This window comes from Trachypithecus francoisi, unplaced genomic scaffold (assembly GCF_009764315.1).
Source record: "Trachypithecus francoisi isolate TF-2019V2 unplaced genomic scaffold, Tfra_2.0 Lachesis_group16, whole genome shotgun sequence".
NCBI lineage: Eukaryota > Metazoa > Chordata > Mammalia > Primates > Cercopithecidae > Trachypithecus > Trachypithecus francoisi.
Window position 1 is genome coordinate 3333102 of NW_022681461.1, and position 26151 is coordinate 3359252.

A 26151-nucleotide genomic window follows, 5' to 3' on the forward strand; every position below is an offset into this window, starting at 1 on the left:
AACAGACCTACTTTTGTGCCATTCAACCCAGGCTCCTTCCCCCTTTGGCTCTTTCCCACTCTTGATGAATTTCAACAGGGGCTGCACTTCCCAAACAAAATTCAGAGCACGTTTTCAGTCTGAGAAACACAGGAGTTCTTAGGAAGGCAAGGGACTGGGTGTTTGAAATCAGGATGGTCTCAGCCCATCCAGGCTATTAGGTGGCTGTGCGCTCATCATTGTTTACGAGGCAGTCCTTGTGCCCCCGGGTCATGTATGTTGCTGGAATCTCTGTCCACAGCAGCGGGCAGGCCTTACTTCCCATCCCCTTTCCTGGGAAGCCTCAGTCCAGGAAAGAGTGGCTATGCGACCTACAGCACTGAGACCAGAAATCCTTTCATTTTGTTTCCCAGCGTATTGTGCTGGTGTTAAATGTTTATTTTTTGTATCTTTTACATGATTTTAACTTAACTAGGCATTACTTTCGCATGGTTCCAGATTCAAACTGTGCATGGTGGAATAGACAGTGACCAGTCTTCCTCCCACCTCTTTTCTTTGGCCACCACATTTTCTTTCCTGGACCAAACAGGTGTTATCTGATTCTTTTTCATCTTTCCAGAGATATATTATGCAATCAAAAGCATAATAAAGCTATTTTTGCTGTCTAAAAATATTTTGGTTTTTTGGGTAAAAATTAATATATTAATATGTTCCAGTATTCTGCTGATACTTGCAGTGACCATGTTTGTCCCGGTAATGTGGTTCCTCTCTTTATTTCTGTAGGTAAATTGCTAGAACGAGATGTTGCTGTTTTTTAAAATTAAAAATACATGAAAGAACATAGTGGCCAGATTTAGCAAGTATGAATAAAGAATACCAAGTGGAATTTGAATTGAAGATAAACAGCAAATTCGTTTTTACTATAAGTATGATCCGTATGATATTTAGAGTATACTTTTACAAAAAAAATCTGTTCTTTATCTGTGTTATTCACATTTCACTGGGATCTTGCACTTTATCTGGTAACTCTTCCCAAAAAAGTATAACATATTAGGCAATTATTGTTTTTATTTTATTTTTTGAGATAGAGTCTCACTCTGTCACCCAGGCTGGAGTGCAGTGGCGCAATCTCGGCTCACTGCAAGCTCCACCTCCTGGGTTCACACCATTCTCCTGCCTCAGACTCCCAAGTAGCTGGGACTACAGGCGGCCACCACCACGCCTGGCTAGTTTTTTGTATTTTTAGTAGAGATGGGGTTTCACCGTGTTAGCCAGGATGAGTCTCGATCTCCTGACCCTGTGATCCGCCTGCCTCGGCCTCCCAAAGTGCTGGGATTACAGGCATGAGCCACCACGCCTGGCCTAGGCAATTATTGTTAACTCTCCACTGTGAGAGTGAGAACTTGCAGTAAGGAGACTCAAGTGTGAATCCTGGCTGCACCGCAAAAAGATTCTGCACCACAACCATTGCAGAAAACAACAGCAGGCTGATTTGATGAGAGGAAGTCAGGAGTAGCCATTATATCCTTCTCAGCTTGCAGGTTTAGTGGCAGTACACAGTTTTAAGGGACAGGAGGGCAGAGCACCGTCTTTTTCTTTCCTAACATAAGCAGCTTACAATTCCTAGAACTCTGGTTTCTCCAGGAGTTAGAAATTCACTACCCATGTCCATTCTGAGACAAGCAAGGATGCTATCTACCAATGTCCCATCCCCATTCCCATGCATCCCCTCCCACGTGTGAATCCTGGCTGGCCTCTCTCAGCTCACTGTTGGCCTCGTCTTCACCACAAGTGTCATCGCATGTGGTTCTCAGTGTGGGAATTATTGTAGCCTGTCTTTAAAAAAAAACTTCATTCTCATTTTCACACTGAGAATTGCTGCTTATCAGCGTCAACATGACAGGAAAGAGCACTCATGTTCTGTGCTGTGAACAAGGGGAGTTTTAGGAAACTGGTCAAAGGAGATGAGGAGTACTCAGAGCACAGCAACAAAATCTGAGACACACATGTCACTCCCTGCTGGGCAGGGTAATTTTGCACTGATGGCAGGGTGTTGGGGAGGGGAAGAGGCTGTCAGCCGGACCGGTGCACACTGTGAACATTCACGGAAACACACCCTGTTGGCACTTAGGAAGCATTTGCCCCTTTCGAAGACATTTGGACTTAAGAAGGAGAGTTGCAGGAAAATGTAACAGGGGCCACACCGCAGAGGAAGGCGGTGGATTGCAAGTCTCAAGCCCAGGGTGCTCCCCTCCTCGCTCCAGTTGTGTGAAAAAGTCATTTCCTAACTCCTGTCCAATATCCTCATGAGTTCTCGATTTTGTCCCAACTCTAAACCTGAATGGTCCAGCGAGCATTTCTATAAAATGCCTCCACAGTGGCCACTGGGAGGGGAGTGACCTCCACGCAGTGACTGCCTGTCTGGGTGTTCCCAGGCCTTCTGTCCTGTGAGGCAGAGCTGCCTTCTTACATGCAGCCCTCTTCTGCTGTGCACCTCTACCTCGATCTTAGCTGAGAAGATCAACGGAGAGCAATTCAAGCAAAATCATAGTAAACTTACCAAAAAAAACCAAAAAACAACCACTTTGGAGACCTTTCTGAGGACTTGAGCTTTTATCATGGGGCAAACATAAATGATTTTCAATCAGTAACGCCGTCTAAGAGGGCTGTTGAGGCAAAATATCACACTCAGGCACTGAAGAAGGGCAGAATTCTTGGTTGCTTCCTCCCTTGTCAAGTCAGTGAGCCGATGCTTTCTCAAGATTCTCACACACGACTTGGATACAGGATTTCAATGAGTCTTTCTGAGCCACTGATACAAAAAGCATACTGTGGAACAGTGTCTTGTCTCAATTCTGCAATCGCTTCTGTACATGTTTGAAGTCCCAGACCCCAGGAGGAGAGACAATCAAATTAGCCAAAGGTAATTTGTGAAGACTGGCCATGGGAGGTGGTGGCTAAAAGCCCTCTGGCCTCTGCTCTCTGAGCATGCCCACACAATGTCCTGGGCCGCACTGACTGCTGAGAAAGAACATCTCAGGGCTTGGATCCCCTGTTCAGAGGACACATGCTCTTCCACCCAGTCACGGAACAGTAGAGGAATGGCGGCTCCATGCTGTGTCCTGCCGAGCTCTCAGTCTCCGCACTTAAGGCTCCAGGTCGGCCTGGATGTGAACGCTCTTCAGTGTCATCACGGGGAGACGGACAATAGGAATCCTGCAAATGAGCAGAAAGGATCTGATGATGAAAGTTTCTTCTGAAGCTACCACAAACTCAAGTCAGTGAGTTGCTTACTAGTTTTTTTTTTTTTTGAGATAGAGTCTCTCTCCTGCCTTGAAGTGCAGTGGTGTGATCTTCTCTCACGGCAGCCTCCGCCTCCCGGGTTCACGCAATTCTCCTGCCTCAGCCTCCCGAATAGCTGGGACTACAAGTGCGCGCCACCACGCCCAGCTAATTTTTGTATTTTTGGTGGCGACCGAATTGCACCGTGTTGGCCAGGCTGGTCTCGAACTCCTGACCTCAGGTGATCCACCCACCTCGGCCTCCCAAAGTGCTGGGATTACAGGTGTGAGCCACCGCGCCCGGTCAGACGCGGTCGTTTCTAGGAGGGACGGTCTTGGAGGTTCCAAGGAGAAGGCGTCGCCTGGTCCCAGGAAGCGCCCAGGCGCCGCGTCCCTCCATTTCCCCATCTCCTGCGGGCCCCTCCAGGGCGGGCGCCAGGCCTGTCCCGTGCGCCTGCGCACGAGCCTCGAGGCGGGCGGGGTTCCACGGCGCAGCCGGCCGCCCTCAACCGCTCGCTGCCAGCATCGGTTGCCGGTGGTTCGGGGCAGGGAGACGGCGCAGCGCGAGCAGAAAGGGCGGTTACCCAACGGCCTTCGCTCTCATGGCGTCCTCCATGGTGTTCCCTAAAAATAAAGTTATTAGTGATTAGAAGGTAATCGCCTCCTGGTTATGCTTCCGCTGGTCACCACTGTCTGCGGGGCGACCCCATCCTTGTGGCCAGAGCAGGCCTGTGGCTGCGCTCAAGGCGGGAGCGTTCCTTAGCGGGGGCTCTGCGGGACGCCCAGGCCCTGCTCCTTCCCCATGCTCGCCTGGCCTTGAAGTGAAGGGGGAAATTTAGCAATACAGTGGGAACCCCAGAGTTTGTCTCGGCGGTGCCGCTCACATTCCAAACAATGCAAAAGCTTGAGGAAAACCTCAGCAGTTGAAACGTGTTGCAGTTCAGCAAAGAAGTAGCTCCTGTGCTCGTAAAATCAGTGAAGTTCTCGCGGACGACCTCATTTGAGTGAGTTGCCAAGCTTGTTGACTTAATCAGAATGATCAGCCAGCAATGCGTGTTCCAATACGCTCATTTGCCAATGATATGAGCAGCTGCAAAGTGGAAGAACAGGCCTTTAGTCATAGTCTGTTCACTTGGTAGCACAAGTTGGTTGTGGATGCAAGAGTGTGGCCGAAGTCAAGAAAAGCTTCTATGAGAATCGCTTACTTATGTGGAATTTACAATAACAAGTAGTGTATATCATTATTTGTAAATTGTAGACTACACATGTATTATTTCTAAAATTTACTGCACACACGTGTGTGTCTTCTTGGGCAGTCGGGTCAGTGTGTGTACTTGAAAATGTGAGAAAGATTTGTTTTGCATTTTGGGGGTTGTGAGATTTGTGGGGGTGGTTGTGTGTATGTGAAAATGTGTTTATATGAATTCTTAGTTTGGAATTTGATAAGTATTTAATTGGTGAGAATCTAATATAGATTCACCTGTATCGGTTGGTGGTGTCTGTGTGGAGATTGCAGATTAAAGAAGGTCATAATTGGGCTGGGCACGGTGGCTGACGCCTGTAATCCCAGCACTTTGGGAGGCTGAGGTGGGCAGATCACTTGAGGTCAGGAGTTCACGACCAGCCTGGCCAACTTGGTGAAACTCCGTCTGTACTAAAAATACAAAAATTAGCCAGGCGTGGTGGTGAGCACTTGTAGTTCCAGCTACTCAGGAGGCTGAGGCAGGAGAATTGCTTGAACCCGGGAGGTGCAGGCTGCAGTGAGAGGAGATCACGCCACTGCACTTCGAGGTGGGAGCAACAAGACTCCATGTAAAAAAAAAAAAAAAAGAAAGAAAGAAAAGAAAAAAGAAAAGCAAAGAAGGTCGTTCTTAACTATTCATAACTGCTTTTGTGAGAGTGGAAGAGTGAGTGTCTATATTTGGAGGATATGAGGTGTAATATATGTATACAAGAAGAATTAGGGTTAGATATTTGCGATTTGGGTTGTGAAGATGTATTTTCCATGTGTTTTCTCAGATGAATGTTGGGGGTTTGTATTTGTCTAATGTTTGGCAGATTTGGAAGAATTACCTTGTTGTGCATATAGGCAATAATAGAGAAAGTGCTTGTGTCTATTTTTGTGGATGTACACTGTGGTTTACATATTTGGGGAATGTAGGAAGACCATTTGTGTGCTCAGAATATGTTGCATGGTGTGTGTGTTTCCTTTCATGATTTTCAGGGGTTGCGTATGGCTATTTCAGTGTGTGAGGGCAGATCTATGACTACTAGGGGACTGGTAGAATGAATGTGTGCAGTTGTGAGGTAGAGTTTGTATGATTCTGTGTCTTGGAAAATGGAGGAGTTATTTCTGTGTGTGCATCTGGAAGTGTGATTACATATGTGCAGGTATTGTGGGACTGTATGTGTATTTGGGGATAATGAGGTGGCATGTTTGCATATTTGCGGCATGTTAGTTAATCACAGATATATTTAGGGCATATAGGGAACTACATGAGTTTTGAGTGTGTGTGTGTGTTCAAGGGCATGGCAGTTTAGATGAATGTTTTGTGGAGCTATGTGCTTGTATTTTTCCGTAAGTGGTTATTAAGGTTATATATTCTGGGAATGTAGTATGTGTGTGTCTGATAGAGAGATGGGGTTCTGTGTTTATACAGGAGAGTGAAATAATTGAATTTATATGTATTACAGGTATGTGATATGGTTATTCGTTAGTACTTGGCGATGTGAGAGACACTCCCCTTGTTTACAAAGTGGTGCCCAGCTGGTTTCTGCAAGTGGAGAACATGGTGGACCAGCTCCTAAGGAACAATGACCTGTGCTACCGGTGAGCACTAAGATGTGTTTTTTCATAATGTCTTTTGTCATGTGGTTAGTGTGGCTAACACTTCCCCCAAGTTACAATTTTAATAGCCATCTTTTATTGTGTATTATAATACACCATGTTGGCCGGGCTGGTCTCGAGCTCCTGATCTCAAGTGATCCACCTGCTTCAGACTCCTAAAGTGCTGGGATTACAGGTGTGAGCCACTGTACCTGGCCTTCTTTAGGTAATTTGAAACAGTTTATAACAAAAATTTTAAAATAGACTACAATGAAGTAGAAGACAGACCACCACATAGAAAGTAGAATGAAGTTAAAATTCTGGGCTAGTATAATTGTGCTGGCTAAACATCACTAGAAGCAGCAAGTTATAACAGAGAATGTAGATTCTGAAGTGAAACACATTTGTTCACCCCTTCTTTACTGTATAATGTTGAACAAGTTGCTTAATTTCTGAGATGTAACATCCTCCTCCACAAAATGATGTTAACATAATTAAGTTGTAGAGTGTTGTGAGAATTAAATAAAATGACATTATGTATATTCTGGATGATACTTAATAAATCTATTTTCTTTCCCTTAAGTTGTTAGTTGAGACAAAAGGGAGACAGAATTATGCAAATTTTGTTGTTGGATATAAGGCTTTGCTTCTGAGATTCTCGAAAGTGTGGACCATAAGCATCAGCATCATCTGGGAAGCAGTTAAAAATGCAAATTGTCAGCCTGGTGCAGTGGCTTACACCTGTAATTCCAGCACTTTGGGAAGCCGAGGCAGGCGTATCACGAGGTCAGGAGTTTGAGACCAACCTGGCCAACATGGTGAAACCCTGTCTCTACTAAAAACATGAAAATTAGCTAGGCGTGGTGGCGGGCGCCTGTAATCCCAGCTACTCGGGAGGCTGAGGCAGGAGAATTGCTTGAACCTGGGAGGCGGAGGTTGCACTGAGCCGAGATTGTGCCACTGCACTCCAGCCTGGGTGACAGAGCGAGACTACATCTCTAAAAAAAAAAAAAAAAAAAATAGAGCTGGGGTTTCACTATGTTGGCAAGGCTGGTCTTGAACTCCTGACCTCAAGCAATCTGCTCCCGCTTGGCCTCCCAAAGTGCTGGGATTACAGGGGTGAGCCACTGCGCCTGGCAATAGATTTTAGTTTTAAGATAAAGTATTTGTTTGTTTGTTTGTTTGTTTGAGATGGTTCTGGCTCTGTCACCCATGCTAGAGTGCAGAGGCGTGATCTCGGCTGTCTGCAACCTCTGCCTCCCGGGTTCAAGCGATTCTCCTGCCTCAGCCTCCCGAGTAGCTGGGACTACAGGCACATGCCACCATGGCTGGCTAATTTTTTGTATTTTTAGTAGAGATGGTGTTTCACTGTGTTAGCCAGGATGGTCTCGATCTCCTCACCTCATGATCCGCCTGCCTCAGCCTCCCAGAGTGCTGGGATTACATACAGGCATGAGCCACTGTACCCGGCCAGAATAAAGTGATTTTTTTTCAAAAAAAAAAAAAAAATTTTATTTTGGACCTTTAAAATTAGGCCACGCTATTAAAAAACAAAACAAAAAAAAGTCCACACTCTTATATTCAGCAAATTCATACTAAAATATTCCATTTTTGTAGGATAAAGGCCAAGAAAACTTTACATATGCTACAAGTTTATTACATGTATTTACATGGCTCTTTCTTCCCTAGTTACTTAAAACTTTCACATTATACATCTCTCAAAAGCAAGCTTCCTTTCCCCAAGGCAAGCTTTGCGGAAATGATACGGTCACATTACTATCAGAATAGCTTAGGCAGTGCCGTAATATAAAAATGTTTTGTTTTGTTTTTGAGATGGAGTCTCGCTGTGTTGCCTGGGCTGGAGTGCAGTAGCACGATCTTGGCTCACTGCAACCTCCACCTCCTGGGTTCAAGCAATTCTCCTCCCTCAGCCTCCTGAGTAAGCTGGGATTACAGGCATGTGCCACCATGCCTGGCTAATTTTTGTATTTTTAATAGAGGTGGGGTTTCATCATGTTGGTCAGGCTGGTCTCGAACTCCTGACCTTGGATCCACCTGCCTTGGCCTCCTAAAGTGCTGCAATTACAGGTGTGAGCCACCATGCCCAGCCATAAAAATGTATTTTGTAAGCTATTGAGTGACCATTAAATTATATTTTTAAAAAAATGGTATTGGGCTGGGCACGGTGGCTCACGCCTGTAATCCCAGCATTTTGGGAGGCCGAGGCAGGTGGATCACGAGGTCAGGAGATCGAGACCATCCTGGCTAACACGATGAAACCCCGTCTCTACTAAAAATACAAAAAATTAGCCAGGCGTGGTGGCGGGTGCCTGTAGTCCCAGCTACCTGGGAGGCTGAGGCAGGAAAATGGCATGAACCTGGGAGGCGGAACTTTCAGTGAGCAGAGATTGTGCCACTGCACTCCAGCCTGGGCGACAGAGCGAGACTTTGTCTCAAAAAAAAAAACAAAAAAAAGCCAATGGTTTTGGTGTATTTGTTGGCAGACACCTATCCACTGCATTTAGAGAAAGGGCCGTTGGGGTGTACTCTGCCTCGTTCTAATAAACTCCAAGTGCCCTTTCCAGTTTCACCACTGTACAATTTACTAACATGCAACTATTAGGAAAACTTCACATTTTCTTTTGGCAGTGCATCAGGTTGTTGGCATATTACTGGTTTGAGTGCTACTAGTATACTGAACTTTCAGAAGTTTACCTACTTCTCAATCCTGTGTCTTAGCTAGATGTTTACAATCTGATTCACTTTCAGCAATCTACTATCCATGAATAATAATGTTATATTACTATTTTCCTCCAACATTCAATAGAAAAAGTTGATTCCCTTGCCAGTCCCCAAATCTAAACTCGAATGGTTTCACTTAAAAGTTACTCATTTGGCCGGGCGCGGTGGCTCAAGCCTGTAATCCCAGCACTTTGGGAGGCCGAGACGGGCGGATCACGAGGTCAGGAGATCGAGACCATCCTGGCTAACATGGTGAAACCCCGTCTCTACTAAAAATACAAAAAACTAGCCGGGCGATGTGGCGGGCGCCTGTAGTCCCAGCTACTCGGGAGGCTGAGGCAGGAGAATGGCATAAACCCGGGAGGCGGAGCTTGCAGTGAGCTGAGATCCGGCCACTGCACTCCAGCCTGGGCGGCAGAGCGAGACTCCGTCTCAAAAAAAAAAAAAAAAAAAAGTTACTCATTTGAGGCTGGGTGTAGTGGCTCATGCCTGTAATCCTAGCACTCTGGGAGGCCAAGGCAGGCGGATCACTTGAGGTCAGGAGTTTGAGACCAGTCTGGCCAACATGGTGAAACCCCGTCTCTACAAAAAATATAAAAATTAGCTGGGCGTAGTGATGCACGCCTTTAATCCCAGCTACTCCGGAGGCTGAGGCAGGAGAATCGCTTGAAACCAGGAGGCAGAGGTTGCAGTGAGCCGAGATTGCACCACTGCACTTCTGCCTGGGTGACAGAGCAAGACTCTGTCTCAAAGAAAAAAAAAAAAATCTCATTTGAGAACACTTAATAGTTAATACAATTATTAGTCTAGTACTTTAAGTTGCACTGATGCTATCATTACATCATAGTGCACCCAACACGTAAAACAAATGAGATGAGGTCAATTATATTTTTTATATTAACAGTTCTACACAAATACATTAATCCCTTGGTGAATTTGTTTTAGACCAGTTGACAACTATGTGTAAACATAGCTAAATGTAAACATTAGTCCTTTATCTTATTTTGTACCTGTACTTTAAGTAAGGTTTTAAGTTACAATGTCATTATTTCCTTACTGGAAGAATTAAAGGAAATGCCTTGGTGGTTTGGGAAGAACACTTGCTGATGGAGGCTCGCTACGTTTGACTCTGGCGAAGTTCTGATTAGCTTGAGATTTAAAAAGTAAGCTGGGACCTAAAAAGTTTAGAGTTCCCATTTTGATTATTTGGAAAATTTTTGTTCTTTCCCCCATCTTGCATGGCCTGCCCTATAGCTGCTGCTGAGTTACATCCCTGTCTTCTTTCTTTTTTCTTATGAAGAATCTTCGTCGGGGGATTCTGACTCTCGGTCTATGAAGCTGTTCTTGATTCTACTAACATTTCTAGATTGAGGGGCTGAAATGTTGCACCTCTCTCTGCCACCCGTCTTCAGCTTCTTTGTTACCTGTCCTCTTTCGTAGTGTCAGGACAATAGGTGTTGCTTTCTGACAGATCCTTTCCTTTGTCTCAATACAGAAGTTTTCATGGGCTGAGCGGCTGAGTTCAGCCTGGGAACTGAGGCCAACATTGGAGTCTCCTCAGCACACAAGTTGGAAAGAAGTCCTAGTGACTTAAAGCTCAGAAGCATGGGTGGCAGGGCTCCCTCTGGATGTGGAATTCTCCGTCCCTTTCCAGGGAGGGAACAAAGCCCACGAGCACCAGTGAGTGAACTGCTGACCACCCCCGCAATTTATTTTTTATTTTTTTTATTTTTTATTTTTTTTGAGACGGAGTCTCGCTCTGTCGCCCAGGCTGGAGTGCTGTGGCCGGATCTCAGCTCACTGCAAGCTCCGCCTCCTGGGTTTACGCCATTCTCCTGCCTCAGCCTCCCGAGTAGCTGGGACTACAGGCGCCCGCCAACTCGCCCGGCTAATTTTTTATATTTTTTAGTAGAGACAGGGTTTCACCGTGTTAGCCAGGATGGTCTCGATCTCCTGACCTCGTGATCCGCCCGTCTCGGCCTCCCAAAGTGCTGGAATTACAGGCTTGAGCCACCGCGCCCGGCCAACCCCCGCAATTTAAAAAATATCCTTTTTTCTCTTATCTTTGCAAAAATAACGTGGCATAATATTTATTCCTAGCATCCAGCTACCTAGAGATACCACTTTCCTGTCTCTGCCCATCCGTATTATGTCTCCCTGTTTTCTTTTTTTTTTTTTTTTTTTTTTGAGACGGAGTCTCGCTCTGTCGCCCGGGCTGGAGTGCAGTGGCCGGATCTCAGCTCACTGCAAGCTCCGCCTCCCGGTTCACGCCATTCTCCTGCCTCAGCCTCCCGAGTAGCTGGGACTACAGGCGCCCGCCACCTCGCCCGGCTAGTTTTTTGTATTTTTTAGTAGAGACGGGGTTTCACAGTGTTAGCCAGGATGGTCTCGATCTCCTGACCTCGTGATCCGCCCGTCTCGGCCTCCCAAGGTGCTGGGATTACAGGCTTGAGCCACCGCGCCCGGCCTGTCTCCCTGTTTTCTTTTGAAGCCAGCCAAAATCTGTTTTGTAAACTGCTTTCTCCCCACTCAATATATAGTGGGCCTTTTTTTTTTTTTTTTTTATGAGACGGAGCCTCCCTCTGTTGCCCAGGCTGGAGTGCAGTGGCATGATCTCAGCTCACTGCAACCTCCACCTCCAGAGTTCAAGCAATTCTTCCTGCTCAGCTTCCCAAGTAGCTAGGACTACAGGCACAGGCCACCTCGCCCAGCTAATTTTTGTATCTTTAGTACAGACAGGCTTTCATCATATTGGCCAGGCTGGTGTCGAACTCCTGACCTCAAGTGATCCACCTGCCTTGGCCTCCCAAAATGCTGGGATTATAAGCGTGAGCCACCGTGCCTGGCCTATAGTGAGCATTTTCTGTCAATCATATATATTCTCCCATAAAATGACTTTAAATATGTGCAATAAATACTACTAAAAGGCTGGGTATGGTCGCCTAGGCCTACAATCCCAGCACTTCAGGAGACCAAGGTGCAAGGATGGCTTGAGCCCAGGAGTTCATGACCAGCCTGGGCAACACAGAGAGACCCCCATCTCCACACACGCGCACACACACACACACACACACACACACACAAATTTAGCCAGGGGTGGTGGTGTGAATCTGTAATCCCAGCTACTCAGGAAGCTGAGGCAGGAGGATTGCTTGATCCCAGGAATTGGAGACTGTAGTGAGTCATGATTATGCCACTGTACTGCATTCTGGACAAAGAGTGAGACCCTGTCTAAAAAAAAAAACTCTGGCCAGGTGCGGTGGCTCATGCTTGTAATCCCAGCACTTTGGGAGGCTGAGGCTGGCGGATCACGAGGTCAGGAGTTTGAGACCAGCCTGGCCAACACAGTGAAACTTTGTCTCTACTAAAATTCCAAAAAATAGCTGGGCGTGGTGGTGGGCGCCTGTAATCCCAGCTACTTCGGAGGCTGAGGTAGGAGAATCACCTGAAGCCAGGAGGCAGAGGCTGCAGTGAGCCAAGATTGCACCATTGCACTCCAGCCTGCGTGACAGAGCTAGACTCTGTCTCAAAAAGCAAAGTTTTACCAAATGAAATTCCATGATTTAGAATCAGTCACCTATTGTTAGTTATTTATGTAGCTTCCGGCTTCCAATTTTTCTACCACAAATAGCCTTGCTAAACATCCCTGAAAATTAATGTATGCATACATCCTGGATTGTTTTTCATTTGAATACATTTCTAGATGTGAATTAATGAGACCAAACGTAGGTAAGAAATGGAAAGGTTTGAGGGGGCCGGGGGTGCTGACAGCAGCACCACAACAGCACGGTGACAACACAGTGGTGGAGGCCTCAGCAGCGCCTACTCCTTTCTTCATTTACTGCATTGCTTCCTTCCTCTTCTCCCCAGTAATTATTAGTCAGAACTTCCCAGAATAAAGCCGGGGCTCTGATTTTACCTGGACAAACAGTGCCAGAGGTTTCCCCTGAAGGAAAGACTGAACCCGGCAGACAGACGCAGGTGAGGGTGGGAGCGCCAGAGGGGAAGGGGCACAGGTGGAGCCGGGATCCAGATTACAGATGGATGCCCCTCCCAGGTAGCACCCAGGCCCAGCCCTTCCCCTCCCATGCATGGGAGTGGCAGGAGGTTGTGCCAGTGGCCCTGACAACAGGTGGCCAACTGTCCTTTATGCCATTGACCATAGAGTGCTGCAGTCTCTGTCTTCCTTGTTTCTCCTCACCCTCTCTTGCCCCACACCTTTGGCTCTCCTCCCTTCCCTCTTCACCAGGCCCACGTGAGTGGGATGAGCCCAGCCTTCGCAAAGCAAAGGCCTCGGGCTGCGGAGCCGCTGCACGCCACAGGCATCTAGCTATAGGAGTGCCTAGGTTGCAGCTTGGGACCAGCCCTTGGAGGAAAAGGTCTAACTCAGTGCTCTTTACCTGCACACTGTAATGGGGTGACTGGTTTCTTTTTGTGGTGTTTTTCTTTCTGACGGAAGAGGTCCCGGATATCAGAAATAACTTCTTTTTTTTTTTCCAGAGACAGAGTCTTGCTCTGTCACCCAGGCTGGAGTGCAGTGGCGCGATCTCAGCTCACTGCAAATCCACCTTCCGGGTTCAAGCGATTCTTATGCCTTAGCCTCCCAAGTAGCTGGGACTAGAAGTGTGTGCCATCATGCCTGGCTGATTTTTGTATTGTTTGTGGAGACAGGGTTTCACCATGTTGGCCAGGCTGGTCTCAAACCCCTGGCCTCAAGTGATCCACCCGCCTTAGCCTCCAAAGTGCTGGGATTACAGGCACAAGCCATTGTTCCAGGCCAGAAAGAAGTTCTTGGTGGCACAAGACATCAAAATCAGCTGGCAGCCAGTTCCCCTATCCTTGCCTTCTGTTTCACTGGTTGTTCAGGGAGTGAAGAGATGAAGCTTTAAGTGCAAGTATGATGCAGGTGACTCACTCACCTGCCATTTTGTCATGTTTTTTCCTTATTCACTTTCCCTAAGTCTGATTCTCCTGTTTATATCCTTCACTGCTGTATAAACTTCTCCAGTGCAAGGCACCAGCTCTTACATTTCTTAATGTTGTTTCCTAGATAGATAGATGGATACCTATAGATATATATAATATAAATAATATATGATACATATTTGTATATATTGAATATGTATTTTTTAATATATGACATGTCCACTTGTATACTACTGCTTGAGCAAGAGAAATAGCTAGGAGTAAAACCAACAGTGGTCCTGTGTGACAGTCAGCTGCCTCGCCTGCTCACTGCCACGTGAATCATCACTAATGGGAATGTCCCCTGAGTACTACTGAGAACTAGGGGGATATGTAGGTCGATACTTTACCTGGATTACTGCACTTCACGTGGCTGAATGCCATCTCCTTAAGTCTCAGCTTAACTTTTACTTCCTCTGGGAAAGTAGTTCTGATTTTCCCCCACAAAACTAGAAACATAAATCCACAGGAATCCCACTGTTGAATGAACTAGAGAAAGTGGGTAATTTTTAGTAGAGATGGGGTTTCGTCATGTTGGCCAGGCTGGTCTCAAACTCCTGACCTCAGGTGATCTGCCCACCTCAGCCTCCCGGAATGCTGAGATTACAGGTGTGAGCCACTGCATCCGGCCTAGGAAACTTTTTGAACTGCAAAAAGACAAAAACCCAATTACAACAGCTCTACCCTGTGTACGTGCTTTAGGAAATAATGCTATTTACCTTAATTTTCACATTTTCAACAATGAATAGGCACGACTTGCTAGTGAACAGGACCCCAATTTATTGTTTCCCTTATTATTATATTTCTCTGTTGTTCTTATGATTCTACTTTAAGAAGACATTAATTTAATACTATGGAGTTGTAATTTATTATATTGGATACCTAAAAGGGGTAGAATCAGGTTGAACAAAGAATTTTCTTGGCATAATTAGTACAAATGTTTTGTTTATGAACTGCAGCAGTATCTCCTTTAGACCCAGGCAAGAGGGACCCTGCTCTGAACCCTAGCACCCCAACACATTTTATACACCCCAATACCTATGTTGCTTTGTTACAGGCAAATGGTACTTTCGTCTCTCAGGACCCCATGCCCTATTCTGGCACAGCATGACCTAAAGCCCTAAACACCCACGCTTATGTGCAACGCTGCTCACCAAGAGATATCTCTTGATCTATGCTCCCAAAACACAAGGCATCTGCATACGAAGGTCATGAGAGTTTGTGGGTTGTATGCCATTGATGTCAAAGCAGATACTGTTCCAATTAGAGGAAGGATTACAGAGGAAGAAGCACTTAGGAAAGAAACAAACATAATTGCCTGCCAAATCCTTACACGTGGATAGCATGAAAGCAATTAGCTCTTGCCAAATTGAAATATTGGTATGCTGAGCATTCATGTTCTTGTCACATTCCAGTTCTGATTCCTGAGGTACTTACATTACTTTGGTATTCACCACAGTTGCGTATAGCACCTGAGAAACATTTTGTAACACTGAATGATGCATGCTATTCTTACATTTGTATGTATGTAGGACTAGCCCCGTCTCTACTAAAAATACAAAAATTAGCCGGGCATGGCAGTGCATGCCTGTAATCCCAGCTACTCAGGAGGCTGAGGCAGGAGAATTGCTTGAACCCTGGAGACAGAGGTTGCAGTGAGCCGAGATCGCACCACTGCACTCCAGCCTGGGTGATAGAGTGAGACTCCGTCTTGGAAAATAAAATAAGTGAAGGCCAAAAAAAAAAAAATGCAATATGTATTTTATTTTTTTGCTCATCTCCAAATCACCAGCTTATCATTAGAGCATCCAGACACTTTCAACCATAATAACACTCAATTATCTTGACATTTTGCCTTTTTTTTTTTTCTGAGACAAGGTCTCGCTGTGTTGCCCAGGCTGGTCTCAAACTCTTGAGCCAAGCAATCCTTCTGCCTCAGCCTCCTGGGTAGCTGAGTTTATAGGTGCACACCATTGCACTAGCTCCATTTTTAACTTTAGGAGAAATAGAGCTTTAAACCAATTTTAAAAGTTTAATGTTCTGTAATCCCAGCGCTTTGGGAAGCTGGGGTGGGCAGATCACCTGAGGTTACGAGTTTGAGACCAGCCTGGTCAACATGGTGAAACCCTGTCTCTACTAAAAAAATTACAAAAATTAGCCAGGTGTGGTGGCCCACGCCTGTAATCATGCTACTTGGGAGGATGAGGCAGGAGAATTGCTTGAACTCGAGAGGTGGAGGTTGCAGCAAGCCAAGATCATGCCACTGCACTCCAGGCTGGGCATCAGAGTGAGTCTCTGTCCCCTCCACACCCCCTGCCAAAAAAAAAGTTTAATATTTTAGAAAGGTGCAGTTGTCAAGCTAGGAAGATAGAGCATGTTTTCTCTGACAGTTTAATTCGATTTGCAACTTAAATACCTGGATGTAGCATATTTGGGCCTTCTTTTGCATTCTTAGTCTGGGCCCTGCAAGTGTTAGGGGGAAGTCTGAACTACTCTAATGGTTTGATTTTATTTTAACATTTTTTTGAAATGGAGTCTCACTGTGTCACCCAGACCATAGTGCAGTGGTGTGATCTCAGCTCACTGCAACCTCCGCCTCCCAGGTTCAAGTGGTTCCCCTGCCTCAGCCTCCAAGTAGCTGGGATTACAGGTGTACACCACTACACCTGGCTAATTTTTGTATTTTTAGTTTCACCATGTTGGCCAGGCTGGTCTTGAACTTCTGGCATGAAGTGATCCTCCCTCCTCAGCCTCCCAAAGTGCTGGGATTACAGGCGTGAGCTACCGTGCCTAGCCATAGTTTGATTTTAAACACCAATAACCTTGATATTTTTGAAAGCCTACTTGTGTATTACTTTTCTCTCTGGGACATTGCAGCTAGTTTTTTTTTTTTTAAGAACAACTCAGCAAAATAAAATTCCTATTTATTGTTGGACAACATTGTTTCACACATACATCAAACAGGCCCCCCCCAAAAAATAGCAACTTCATAGACAAAAAAAGAAAAAAAAAAAAAAAGGTCAGGCACAGTGGCTCATGCCTGTAACCCCAGCACATTGGGAGGCTGAGGCGGGCAGATCATGAGGGCAGTTCAAGACCAGCCTGGCCAACATGGTGAAACCCCGTCTCTACTAAAAATACAAAAATTAGCTGGGTGTGATGGCGTATGCCTGTAATCCCAGCTACTCGGGAGGCTGAGGCAGGAGAATCACTTGAACCTGGGAGGTGGAGGTTACAGTGAGCCAAGATTGTGCCACTGCACTCCAGCCTGGGTGACACAGCGAGACTCCATCTTAAAAAAATAAAAATAAAAGGAAAGAAAAGAAACCTTTTATCTTTGGCCTTTTTGTTTTTGAGACGGAATCTCACTCTGTTGCCCAGGCTGGAGTGCAGTGGCACAATCTCAGCTCACTGCAACCTCCACTTCATGAGTAGCTGGGATTACAGGCACCTGCCACTACACCCAGTTAATTTCTTGTATTTTTAGTAAAGACGGGGTTTCACCATGTTGGCTAGGATGGTCTCAAACTCCTGACCTCGTGACCTGCCCGCCTCAGCGACCCCCAAAGAAAGGCCTGGGATTACAGGTGTAAGCCACTGCACCTGGCCTGTTTTTGTTTTGTTTTGTTTTGTTTTTCAAAACAGAGTTTCATTCTTGTTGCCCAGACTGCAGTGCAATGGTGGATCTTGGCTCACCACAACCTCTGCCTCTCGGGTTCAAGTTATTCTCCTGCCTCAGCCTCTCAAGTAGCTGGGATTATAGGCATGAGCCATCATGCCCGGCTAATTTTTTGTATTTTTAGTAGAGACAGGGTTTCTCCATGTTGGCCAGGCTGGTCTTGAACTCCCAACCTCAGGTGATCTGCCCGCCTTGGCCTCCCAAAGTGCTGGGATTACAGGCGTGAGCCGCCACGCCAGCCGGCCTTTTTAACCATCTCATACAAACTACTTACAGTACAGCTAAGTACGTACACAAAAAAGTTACTGGAATGGTGGGAATAAGATTGCTTTTCTGTTGTCGTTTTTGCTTTTTTTTACAAGTTTTTTTTTTTTTTTTCTCGTTTGCGATTATAATGAACGTGGTCACAGTCACACCACAAGTAAAGTCAGAAGTAGGACAGAGAACGGTCCGAAGGCTGCTTTGGTCATCCGAGATCATTAAAGGTGGCTGACCCTAACAATATGTACAAAAATATAAAATGTAAATAAAAAACACAAACATTTCTTTTCTTAAAGTACTTTTAAGAAAAAAATCAGGGCCTTGGAAATTTTGGTTCTTTTTCCTCCCTTGTTGCAAATTCTTACGGTTTGGGTTGGGTGGTGGAGAGTGTGTGTTATCTGTGGGTGGCACTGCCCGTGGCGGGCGGGCCTCAGTACTGGAAGGTGATCACCTTTAGATTCTGAGACAGGAAATGGAGGGTGAATAGGTCACAGTGGCCTTTTTTTTTTCAGTTTGACTTTTCCTTTTTTGCTGTCTAGTCATCCTTGTTGGTCTTCTGCTTGTTGGTATAGACATCATCATCCTCATCATCTTTAGCTGCCCACTTGCCTGTAGCAGACTCAGCTTCCTCGTCTTCATCTCCATCCTCTTCCTCACCATTACCTTCTTTTTCCTCCTCTTCCTCCCCACCTTCTTCCTCTTCCTCATCTACCTCATTGTCAGCCTCCTGCTCCCTAGCATTCCCCTTAGCAGGGGCGTCTCTTCCATTTTCCACCTCTTCCACAACTTCCTTCTTCTCCTTTAAGTCCTTGGTGATGATTTCGGGGCCGGTGTCTACGGCTGCATCTGACAGGGTGCGGCACGCCGGTGATCTGATGCAGGAGATTAAAAAGAAAGCGAGAGCTGGGCACGGTGGCTCACGCCTGTAATCCCAGCACTTTGGGAGGCCGAGGCGGGTGGATCACGAGGTCAGCAAATCGAGACCATCCTGGCTGAAACCCCGTCTCTACTAAAAATACAAAAAAAATAGCCAGGTGGTTCAAAAAAATTAGGCAGGCGTCTGTAGTCCCAGCTACTCGGGAGGCTGAGGCAGGAGAATGGCGTAAACCCGGGAGGCGGAGCTTGCAGTGAGCTGAGATCGTGCCACTGCACTCCAGCCCGGGTGACAGAGCGAGACTCTGTCTCAAAAAAAAAAAAAAAAAAAAAAAAAAAAAAACCATAAAAACAAAACAAAACAGAAAACAAAAAGGAAGGAAGGAAGGAACGCACGCACAGTTCAGGGACTCTGGCGATAAAGCTGCCGGAGTCCGTGGCCAGCAAGGAGCCCGACAAGGAACAATGCAAAGATGGCTTTTGAGAGCAGCCAGTCGGGATCTTGAAACTATTAAAGCCTAAAATCATTAGCACTGTTTTCTCCCTCTAAGACATATGTGGCTTTTCACTTTATTTTCAACTGAATGCTTTCACTGTTCTGGGTTTAGCAAGCTTTTGGTCTTAAAAATATCCAACAATGCAGTTAAGAGGCCAAATGACTTTATGCATGAAACACTGTTAAGATGAGGAATTTTCCCATAGAAAGGTGACTGGATTTGAGGAAATTATTTAGTCAGTATCAGCATTTCTCTGGATTTATATACAGTACAGATTTTACTTTCAGGCTTTCCTAGTAAAGTTTCTAACAGACCTGGAAAGGAGAAGGAAGAGTAATATCTGTTGCAAAACCCCAGTTACATGTAGGACAAATAACAATCTGGGAGAGAAGTGACTTGCCCAAATGACACACTGATTTGGGATATATTAGGGAGAACCATTAATTCTTGTCCATAAGGCTTGATTTAGAATTGTTTTTTATTTTAATGGAAGTTCTGTAGAAAGAAAGGAATACTTGGAAAAACGGAGCCACTTGTAAATACTTGGAAGATGAGAAAAGAAAGTGGTTTAAAATCTTCTTACCATATTCCTATTCTCCTCCTCTTCCTCCTTCTCATCGTCATCAGAATCACAATCAGGCAGTCAAAGTTGGCACTTTATTAGTGTGAACAAGGTCAGTATGAAAACACAAAGTATAGGGAAGCTGTGACACCCAATGTGCACAATTTCTAAGTCACACCTCTCTGTTTCACATTGATATAGTTATTTCTCAGTTTCACTTGAATATGGTTATAGAACCATCAGGTTCGATTTCCTGTTGCATGGTAACAAACCAATGCACCAAAACAGTGGGGATTGCAGCAGAGAAAGAGTTGAATAATTGTAGGGCAGCTGAACAAGAAGACAAGATGAGAGGACTCTTCAAATCTGCCTCCCTGAGAGGTTTGGGGATGGGGATTTTAAGGGGTCTGGACAGGTGATGGTCTAAAGTATGGGGATTGCTGATTGGTTGAGAAGTTGGGGGTGAAGTCATGGGACCAGGAGATGCTGAATCGGTTTCTTGGTAGGGGTCTTCAGACGGGTTGGCATCAGCCATTCTGCTGGAATTCAGGATCTGAAAAACACCTTAAGCAATTCTTAGGTAAAAAGGTCTCGTGTCAGATTCTATCTATGGGAGCAGTGGGGGAGCAGGTGGTCAGTGTGCTGTGTGACCCTCGATTGGTTAGCAGCTGCAGGGAGATGAGTCAGAGCACACCAGTGCACCCTGGTTGATGCCTGACCACAATTCAGCCTAAAGCCTGGCTTGTAATTCTCATTAACCCTGCGAGGGTGGTTTTTCCCTTGGGCTTTTGCCCCATTCTAAGCAGCACTTCTATGGATATTTTTGACTACATGTGTTTTGTAGTGCACACTGGAAAATATTCTGTGTGCTCAGATTATGTTTTTCCAAGACTGTTTCTCATGTATTGAGTGCTTACTCCATGGTAGTTAGGCACTGGCCTGGGCACTGGAAAACAAAGGAATATAACATGGTCCCATCTTTCTCAGCATAAAACTTATCAGACTGTGTCCACTGTGTTTATTTAAGAATATATTTACAATACTAGTGGTTCTGTTTATAGCTATCCATCTTACCTCACCCCCTTCCCCCAAATAAAAAATAAGCAATGTTCAACTTTAAGACACTATCAAGGCCAGGCACAGTGGCTCCCACCTGTAATTCCAGCACTTTGGGAGGCCAAGGTGGGCGGATCACCAGAGGTCAGGAGTTCGAGACAAGCCTGGCCAACATAGTGAAACCCCATCTCTACTAAAAATGCAAAAATTAGCTGGGCGTGGTGGCAGGCTCCTGTAATCCCAGCTAGTCAGGAGGCTGAGACAGGAGAATTGCTTGAACCCGGGAGACGGAGGTTGCAGGGAGCTGAGATCATGCCATTGCACTCCAGCCTGGGCGACAGAGCGAGACTCCGTCTCAAAAAAAAAAAAAGACCAGGCACGGTGGCTCACGCTTGTAATCCCAGCACTTTGGGAGGCCGAGGTGGGCAAATCACAAAGTCAGGAGATTGAGACCATTCTGGCTAACACGGTGAAACCCCGTCTCTACTAAAAATACAAAAAAATTAGCCAGGCGTGGTGGCGGGCGCTTGTAGTCCCAGCTACTCAGGAGGCTGAGGCAGGAGAATGGTGTGAAACTGGGAGGCGGAGCTTGCAGTGAGCCGAGAATGTGCCACTGCACTCCAGCCTGGGCGACAGAGCAAGACTCCGTCTCAAAAAAAAAAAAAAAAAAAAAGACACTATCAAGCTACAGAAATCAAGGCAGTGTGATATTGGAGAAGACTTAGACATATAGAATGGAACCCACACATAGATCCTCACAAATATGGCCAATTGATTGTTTTAAATTATGGTAAAATACATGTAACATAAATTTACCATCATAACCATTTTTAAGTGTACAGTTCAGTATGGTTTAATACATTCATATTGTTGTACAACTACTTTCTGGAACTTTTTTGTCCTGCAAAACAAACTCTATTTCTGTTAAACAACAACTGCCCTTTTCTCCTTTCCCCAGCTCCTGGCAATCCCCATTCTACTTTCTCTTTCTATAAGCTTGACTATTTTAGGTGCCTCATAAAAGTAATCATATAGTATTTGTGACTGGCTTATTTCACTTAATGTAATGTCCTCAAAATTCATCCATATTGTAGCATTTGTCAGAATTTCTTTCCTTTTTAACACTGAATAATATTCTCTCGTATATGTATACTACATCTTGTATATCCATTCATTCATAGATGGGCACTTGGGTTCCTTCTACCTTTTGGTTATTGTGAATAATGCTGCTATGAACATGGGTATACAAATATCTGTTCAATTCCCTGTTTTCAATTCTTTTGGGTATTGTTATACTGTGAAATATATATTTGGTCTTTGTTCCAATTTCCTGGCATACAACTCCTAAGATCCTTGGAATCTCCAAAGTGATGTCTTTTTGTACGCTAATGAGTTGACAGATGGCTGGTAGCTTCAGGATGGGGGCTGGTCACCAGAAATGATTAGAAGGTTGGGACTTTTGGCCCTAGCCCCATCCTTTAGAGAGGAAAAACGGGCTCAAGGTTGAGTTGATAACCAGTGGTCAATGGTTTAAGCAATTATGCCTACCTACCAAAGCTTCTATAAAAACCTGCAAATGACAGGGTGTGGGAAATTTCTGAATAGTTGAACTTGTGAAAGTTCCTGGAGGGTGGCATGCCTGGGAGGCTATAAAAGCTCCACATCCGTTTTCATCTTTTACCCTAGGCATCTTTTCATCAGCATCCTTTGTAATAGTCTTTATAAGAAACTGGTAAATGTAAGTTAAAAGTTAAGTGTTTTCCTGAGTTCTGTGAGCCACTCTAGCAATTAATCGGACCAGAGGTGGGGATCCCCCATTTCTAGCCAGTCAGTCAGAAGTGCAGGTAAAGCAACCTGGGGCTTGCAATTGGCATAGGAAGTGAGGGGCAGTCTTGGGGAGAACCCCACACACATCTGGTGTCTGAAGTACTCTGTGTTGGGAGAGTACAGTAGGATAAATCAAGTTTGGTTATTATTAGTAGTATATATTATTTAGTATATATTATTATTAATATATACCCAGAAGTAGAATTGCTGGATCATAGTGTAATTCTTTCTTTAATTTTTTGAGGAGCCGCCATACTCTTTACCTTAGTGGCTACACCATTTTACATTCTCATGACAACAGTGCTCAAGAGTTTCAGTTTCTCCATATTCTTGCCAGTGTTACCAAAAAGGGGTCCTGACCCAGACCCCAAGAGAGGGTTCGTGGACACAAGTCCATACAGTAAAGTGAAAGCTGGTTTATTAAGAAAGTAAAGGAATAGGCCAGGCGCGGTGGCTCATGCCTGTCATCCCAGCACTTTGGGAGGCTGACGTGGGTGGATCACAATGTCAGGAGTTGGAGACCAGCCTGGCCAATATGGTGAAACCCCATCTCTAATAAAAATACAAAAATTAGCTGAGCATAGTGGTGTGTACCTGTAGTCCCAGCTGCTCGGGAGGCTGAGGCAGGAGAGTTGCTTGAACCCAGGAGGCAGAGGTTGTAGTGAGCCAAGATAGCACCACTGCACTCCAGCACTCCAGCCTGGGTGACAGAGCAGGACTCGGTCTCAAAAAAAAAAAAAAAAAAAAAAGTAAGGGAATAAAGAATAAACAGTGGCTGCTCTATAGGCAGAGCTGCAGCATGGGCTGCTTGACTTATAGTTATTTCTTGATGGTATGCTAAACAATGGGTGGATTATTCATGAGTTTTCTGGGAAAGGGGTGGGAAATCCCCAGAACTGAGGGTTCCTCCCCTTTTTAGACCATATAGGGCAACTTCCTGACATTGCCATGGCATTTGTAAATGGTCATGGTGCGGGTGGGAGTGTCTCTTAGCATGCTAATGCATTATAATTAGTGTATAATGAGCAGCGAGGACCACCAGATGTCCACTGTCATCACCATCTTGGTTTTGGTGGGTTTTGTCCGGCTTCTTTACTGCAACCTGTTTTATCAGCAAGGTCTTTGTGGCCTGTATCTTGTGCCGACCTCCTGTCTCATCCTGTGACTTAGAATGCCTAGCCTCCTGGGAATGCAGCCCAGCAGGTCTCAGCCTTCTTTTACCCAGCTCCTATTCAAGATGGAGTTGCTCTGGCGCAAACGCCTCTGACAGCAACACTCATTATTTTCTGTTTTTCGTTTTGTTTTACAGTAGTTATTCTGATGGGTATGAGGTGATGGCCAATTGATTTTTGGCAAAGGTGCAAAAGTAATTCAAAGGAGAAAGGACAGTCTTTCCAAAACCAGTGTTGGAATAATTAGTCATCCTGCAAAAAAATGAACCTTGACCTAAATTTCACCTTATACACAGACTAACTAAAAATTGATTATACATGTAAATGTGAAAATTCAAAGCATATTTAAAAAAGAAAACAGAAGAAAATATTCATGAACTGAAGTCAGACAAAAAGTTCTTAGATATGATGTCAAAAGCCTAATCCACTAAAAACATGACAAGTTGGATTTCATAAAATTTAAAAACCCTGCTCTGCAAAATACACTGTGAAGAGAAGAAAAATACACACCACAGACTTGGAGAAAATGTTGAGAAATCACTTATCTGACAAAGACTGGTATTCAGAGAATATAAAGACCTCTCAAAACTCAACAGAAGGAAAATAGAGTTTAAGTAAAAAATGGGTAAAAGACTTGAGCAGATACTTCATCAAAGAAGTTATATCAATGGAAAATAAGCACAAGAAAATATTTTCAACATCATTAGCCATCAGGAAGTGCAAATTAAAACCATAGTGAGGCTGGGGGCAGTGGCTCATGCCTGTAATGCCAGCATTTTGGGAAGCCAAGGCAGGAGGATTGCTTGAGCTCAGGAGTTCCAGACCAGCCTGGTCAACATAGTGAGACCCTGTCTCTACTAAAAATAAAAAATAGCTGGGCATGGTGGCACACCCCTGTAGTCTCAGCTACTCGGGAGGCTGAAGTGAGAGGATTATTTGAGCCCTGGAGATTGAAATTACAGTGAGCTATGATAGCGCCACTGCACCCCTGCCTGGGCGACAGAGTGAGACCTTGCCTCCATAAAAACAAAACAAAAACACCATAGTAAGATACCACACCATTAGCTAAAATAAAAAAACTGACCTGACCAAGTGATGTGTCAAGAATGTGGAGTGACTGGAACTTGCACACATTGCTGGTGGGAATGCAGAATGACGCAGTCACTCTGGAAGAACGCTTGTCAGCCTTTTATAAAGTTAAACATATGCTTACTATATGACCCACCAGTCCCACTCCTAGGTATCTACCTTAGCAAATGAAAAGTTATGGCCGGGCGCGGTGGCTCACGCCTGTAATCCCAACACTTTGGGAGGCCGAGGCAGGCAGATCACAAGGTCAGCAGATCGAGACCATCCTGGCTAACATGGTGAAACCCCGTCTCTACTAAAAATACAAAAAAATTAGCCGGGCGTGGTGGTGGGTACCTGTAGTCCCAGCTACTCAGAAGACTGAGGCAGGAGAATGGCGGGAACCCGGGAGGCGGAGCTTGCAGTGAGTGGAGATCACGCCACTGCATTCCAGTCCGGGCGACAGAGCGAGACTCCGTCTCAAAAACAAACAAACAAACAAGCAAGCGAACAAACAAACAAAAGTTATGGTCACATGAAAACTTGTATAGCAGTGTTTCATAAAGCTTTGTTTGTAATACCCCCAAACTGGAAACAACTGAAAACTTCTCCCGCTGGTAAATGGGTAAGTAGTCTTTGGTACATCCATAGGGTGAATGGAATACTACCCCGAAAAAAAAGGGGCCCAGCAAGCTGGTTGGATCTCAGAGGTCACATTCTGAGTGAAAGAAGCCCGTCTCAAAGGTGTACACATTGTATTATTTCATTTATATGACAACCTCAAAAAGATGCAACTCTAAATGTTAGAGAACAAATCAGTGGTTGCCAGGAGTTAGTGGGAGAATGTGGCCTTAAGGGAGCGGCACGAGGGAGTTTCTTAGGGTGACAGAGCTTTTTTGTGTCTGCATTGAAGCAGTGGCTATATGAATCTGTATTTTTTAAAACTTCTGGAACTGGCCAGTCACGGTGGCTTATGCCTGTAATCCCAGGACTTTGGGAGGCCAAGGCTGGAGGATCGTTTGAGCCAAGGTGTTTAAGACCAGCCTGGACAACATGGCAAAACCCCGTCTCTGCAAAAAATACAAAAATTAGCCCGGTGTGATGGTGCATGCCTGTAGTCCCAGCTACTTGGGAGCCTGAGGTGAGAGGATCACTGGAGCCCAGGAGGTGGAGGCTGCAGTGAGCTGTGATCGTGCCAGTGTACTTCAGCCTGGGTGACAGTGAGACCCTGTTTAAAAAAAAAAAAAATTAAACTGATAGAACTGTACATAAGAAAAGTCAATTTTACCACAGGCTAACTTAAAAATGAAATATATAAAATAATATTTACATGAATACAATAAAAATGTTAACATAAATAAC

The 26151-nt window shown here is 45.1% G+C and overlaps 1 protein-coding gene and 1 pseudogene across 1 annotated transcript; both read right to left on the reverse strand.

Moving 5' to 3' along the window:
- Positions 1 to 9815: 9815 nt before the first annotated feature.
- LOC117099454 lies at positions 9816 to 13155 on the reverse strand (annotated as a pseudogene).
- Positions 13156 to 18167: 5012 nt separating this feature from the next.
- On the reverse strand, positions 18168 to 19722 carry LOC117099455 (prothymosin alpha-like). Its single transcript, XM_033238793.1, has 3 exons — positions 19688 to 19722; positions 19008 to 19084; positions 18168 to 18694 (listed from the first exon to the last, which is right to left on the reverse strand). The coding sequence occupies exons 1-3, from the start codon at positions 19720 to 19722 to the stop codon at positions 18270 to 18272; spliced, it is 537 nt and encodes a 178-aa protein (XP_033094684.1). The 3' UTR covers positions 18168 to 18269.
- Positions 19723 to 26151: the final 6429 nt, after the last annotated feature.

Bases quoted from the DNA above. Each gene is read 5' to 3' on its own strand.
- LOC117099455 (XM_033238793.1), bottom strand. From the start codon at position 19,722: ATGAGAAGGAGGAAGAGGAGGAGAATAGGAATATG. The intron at 19,085-19,687 runs GTAAGAAGATTT...TGCTCTCAAAAG, and splicing joins AGGAGGAGAATAGGAATATG to CCATCTTTGCATTGTTCCTT. The intron at 18,695-19,007 runs GTGCGTGCGTTC...TGACCTCGTGAT, and splicing joins ATCGCCAGAGTCCCTGAACT to CCACCCGCCTCGGCCTCCCA.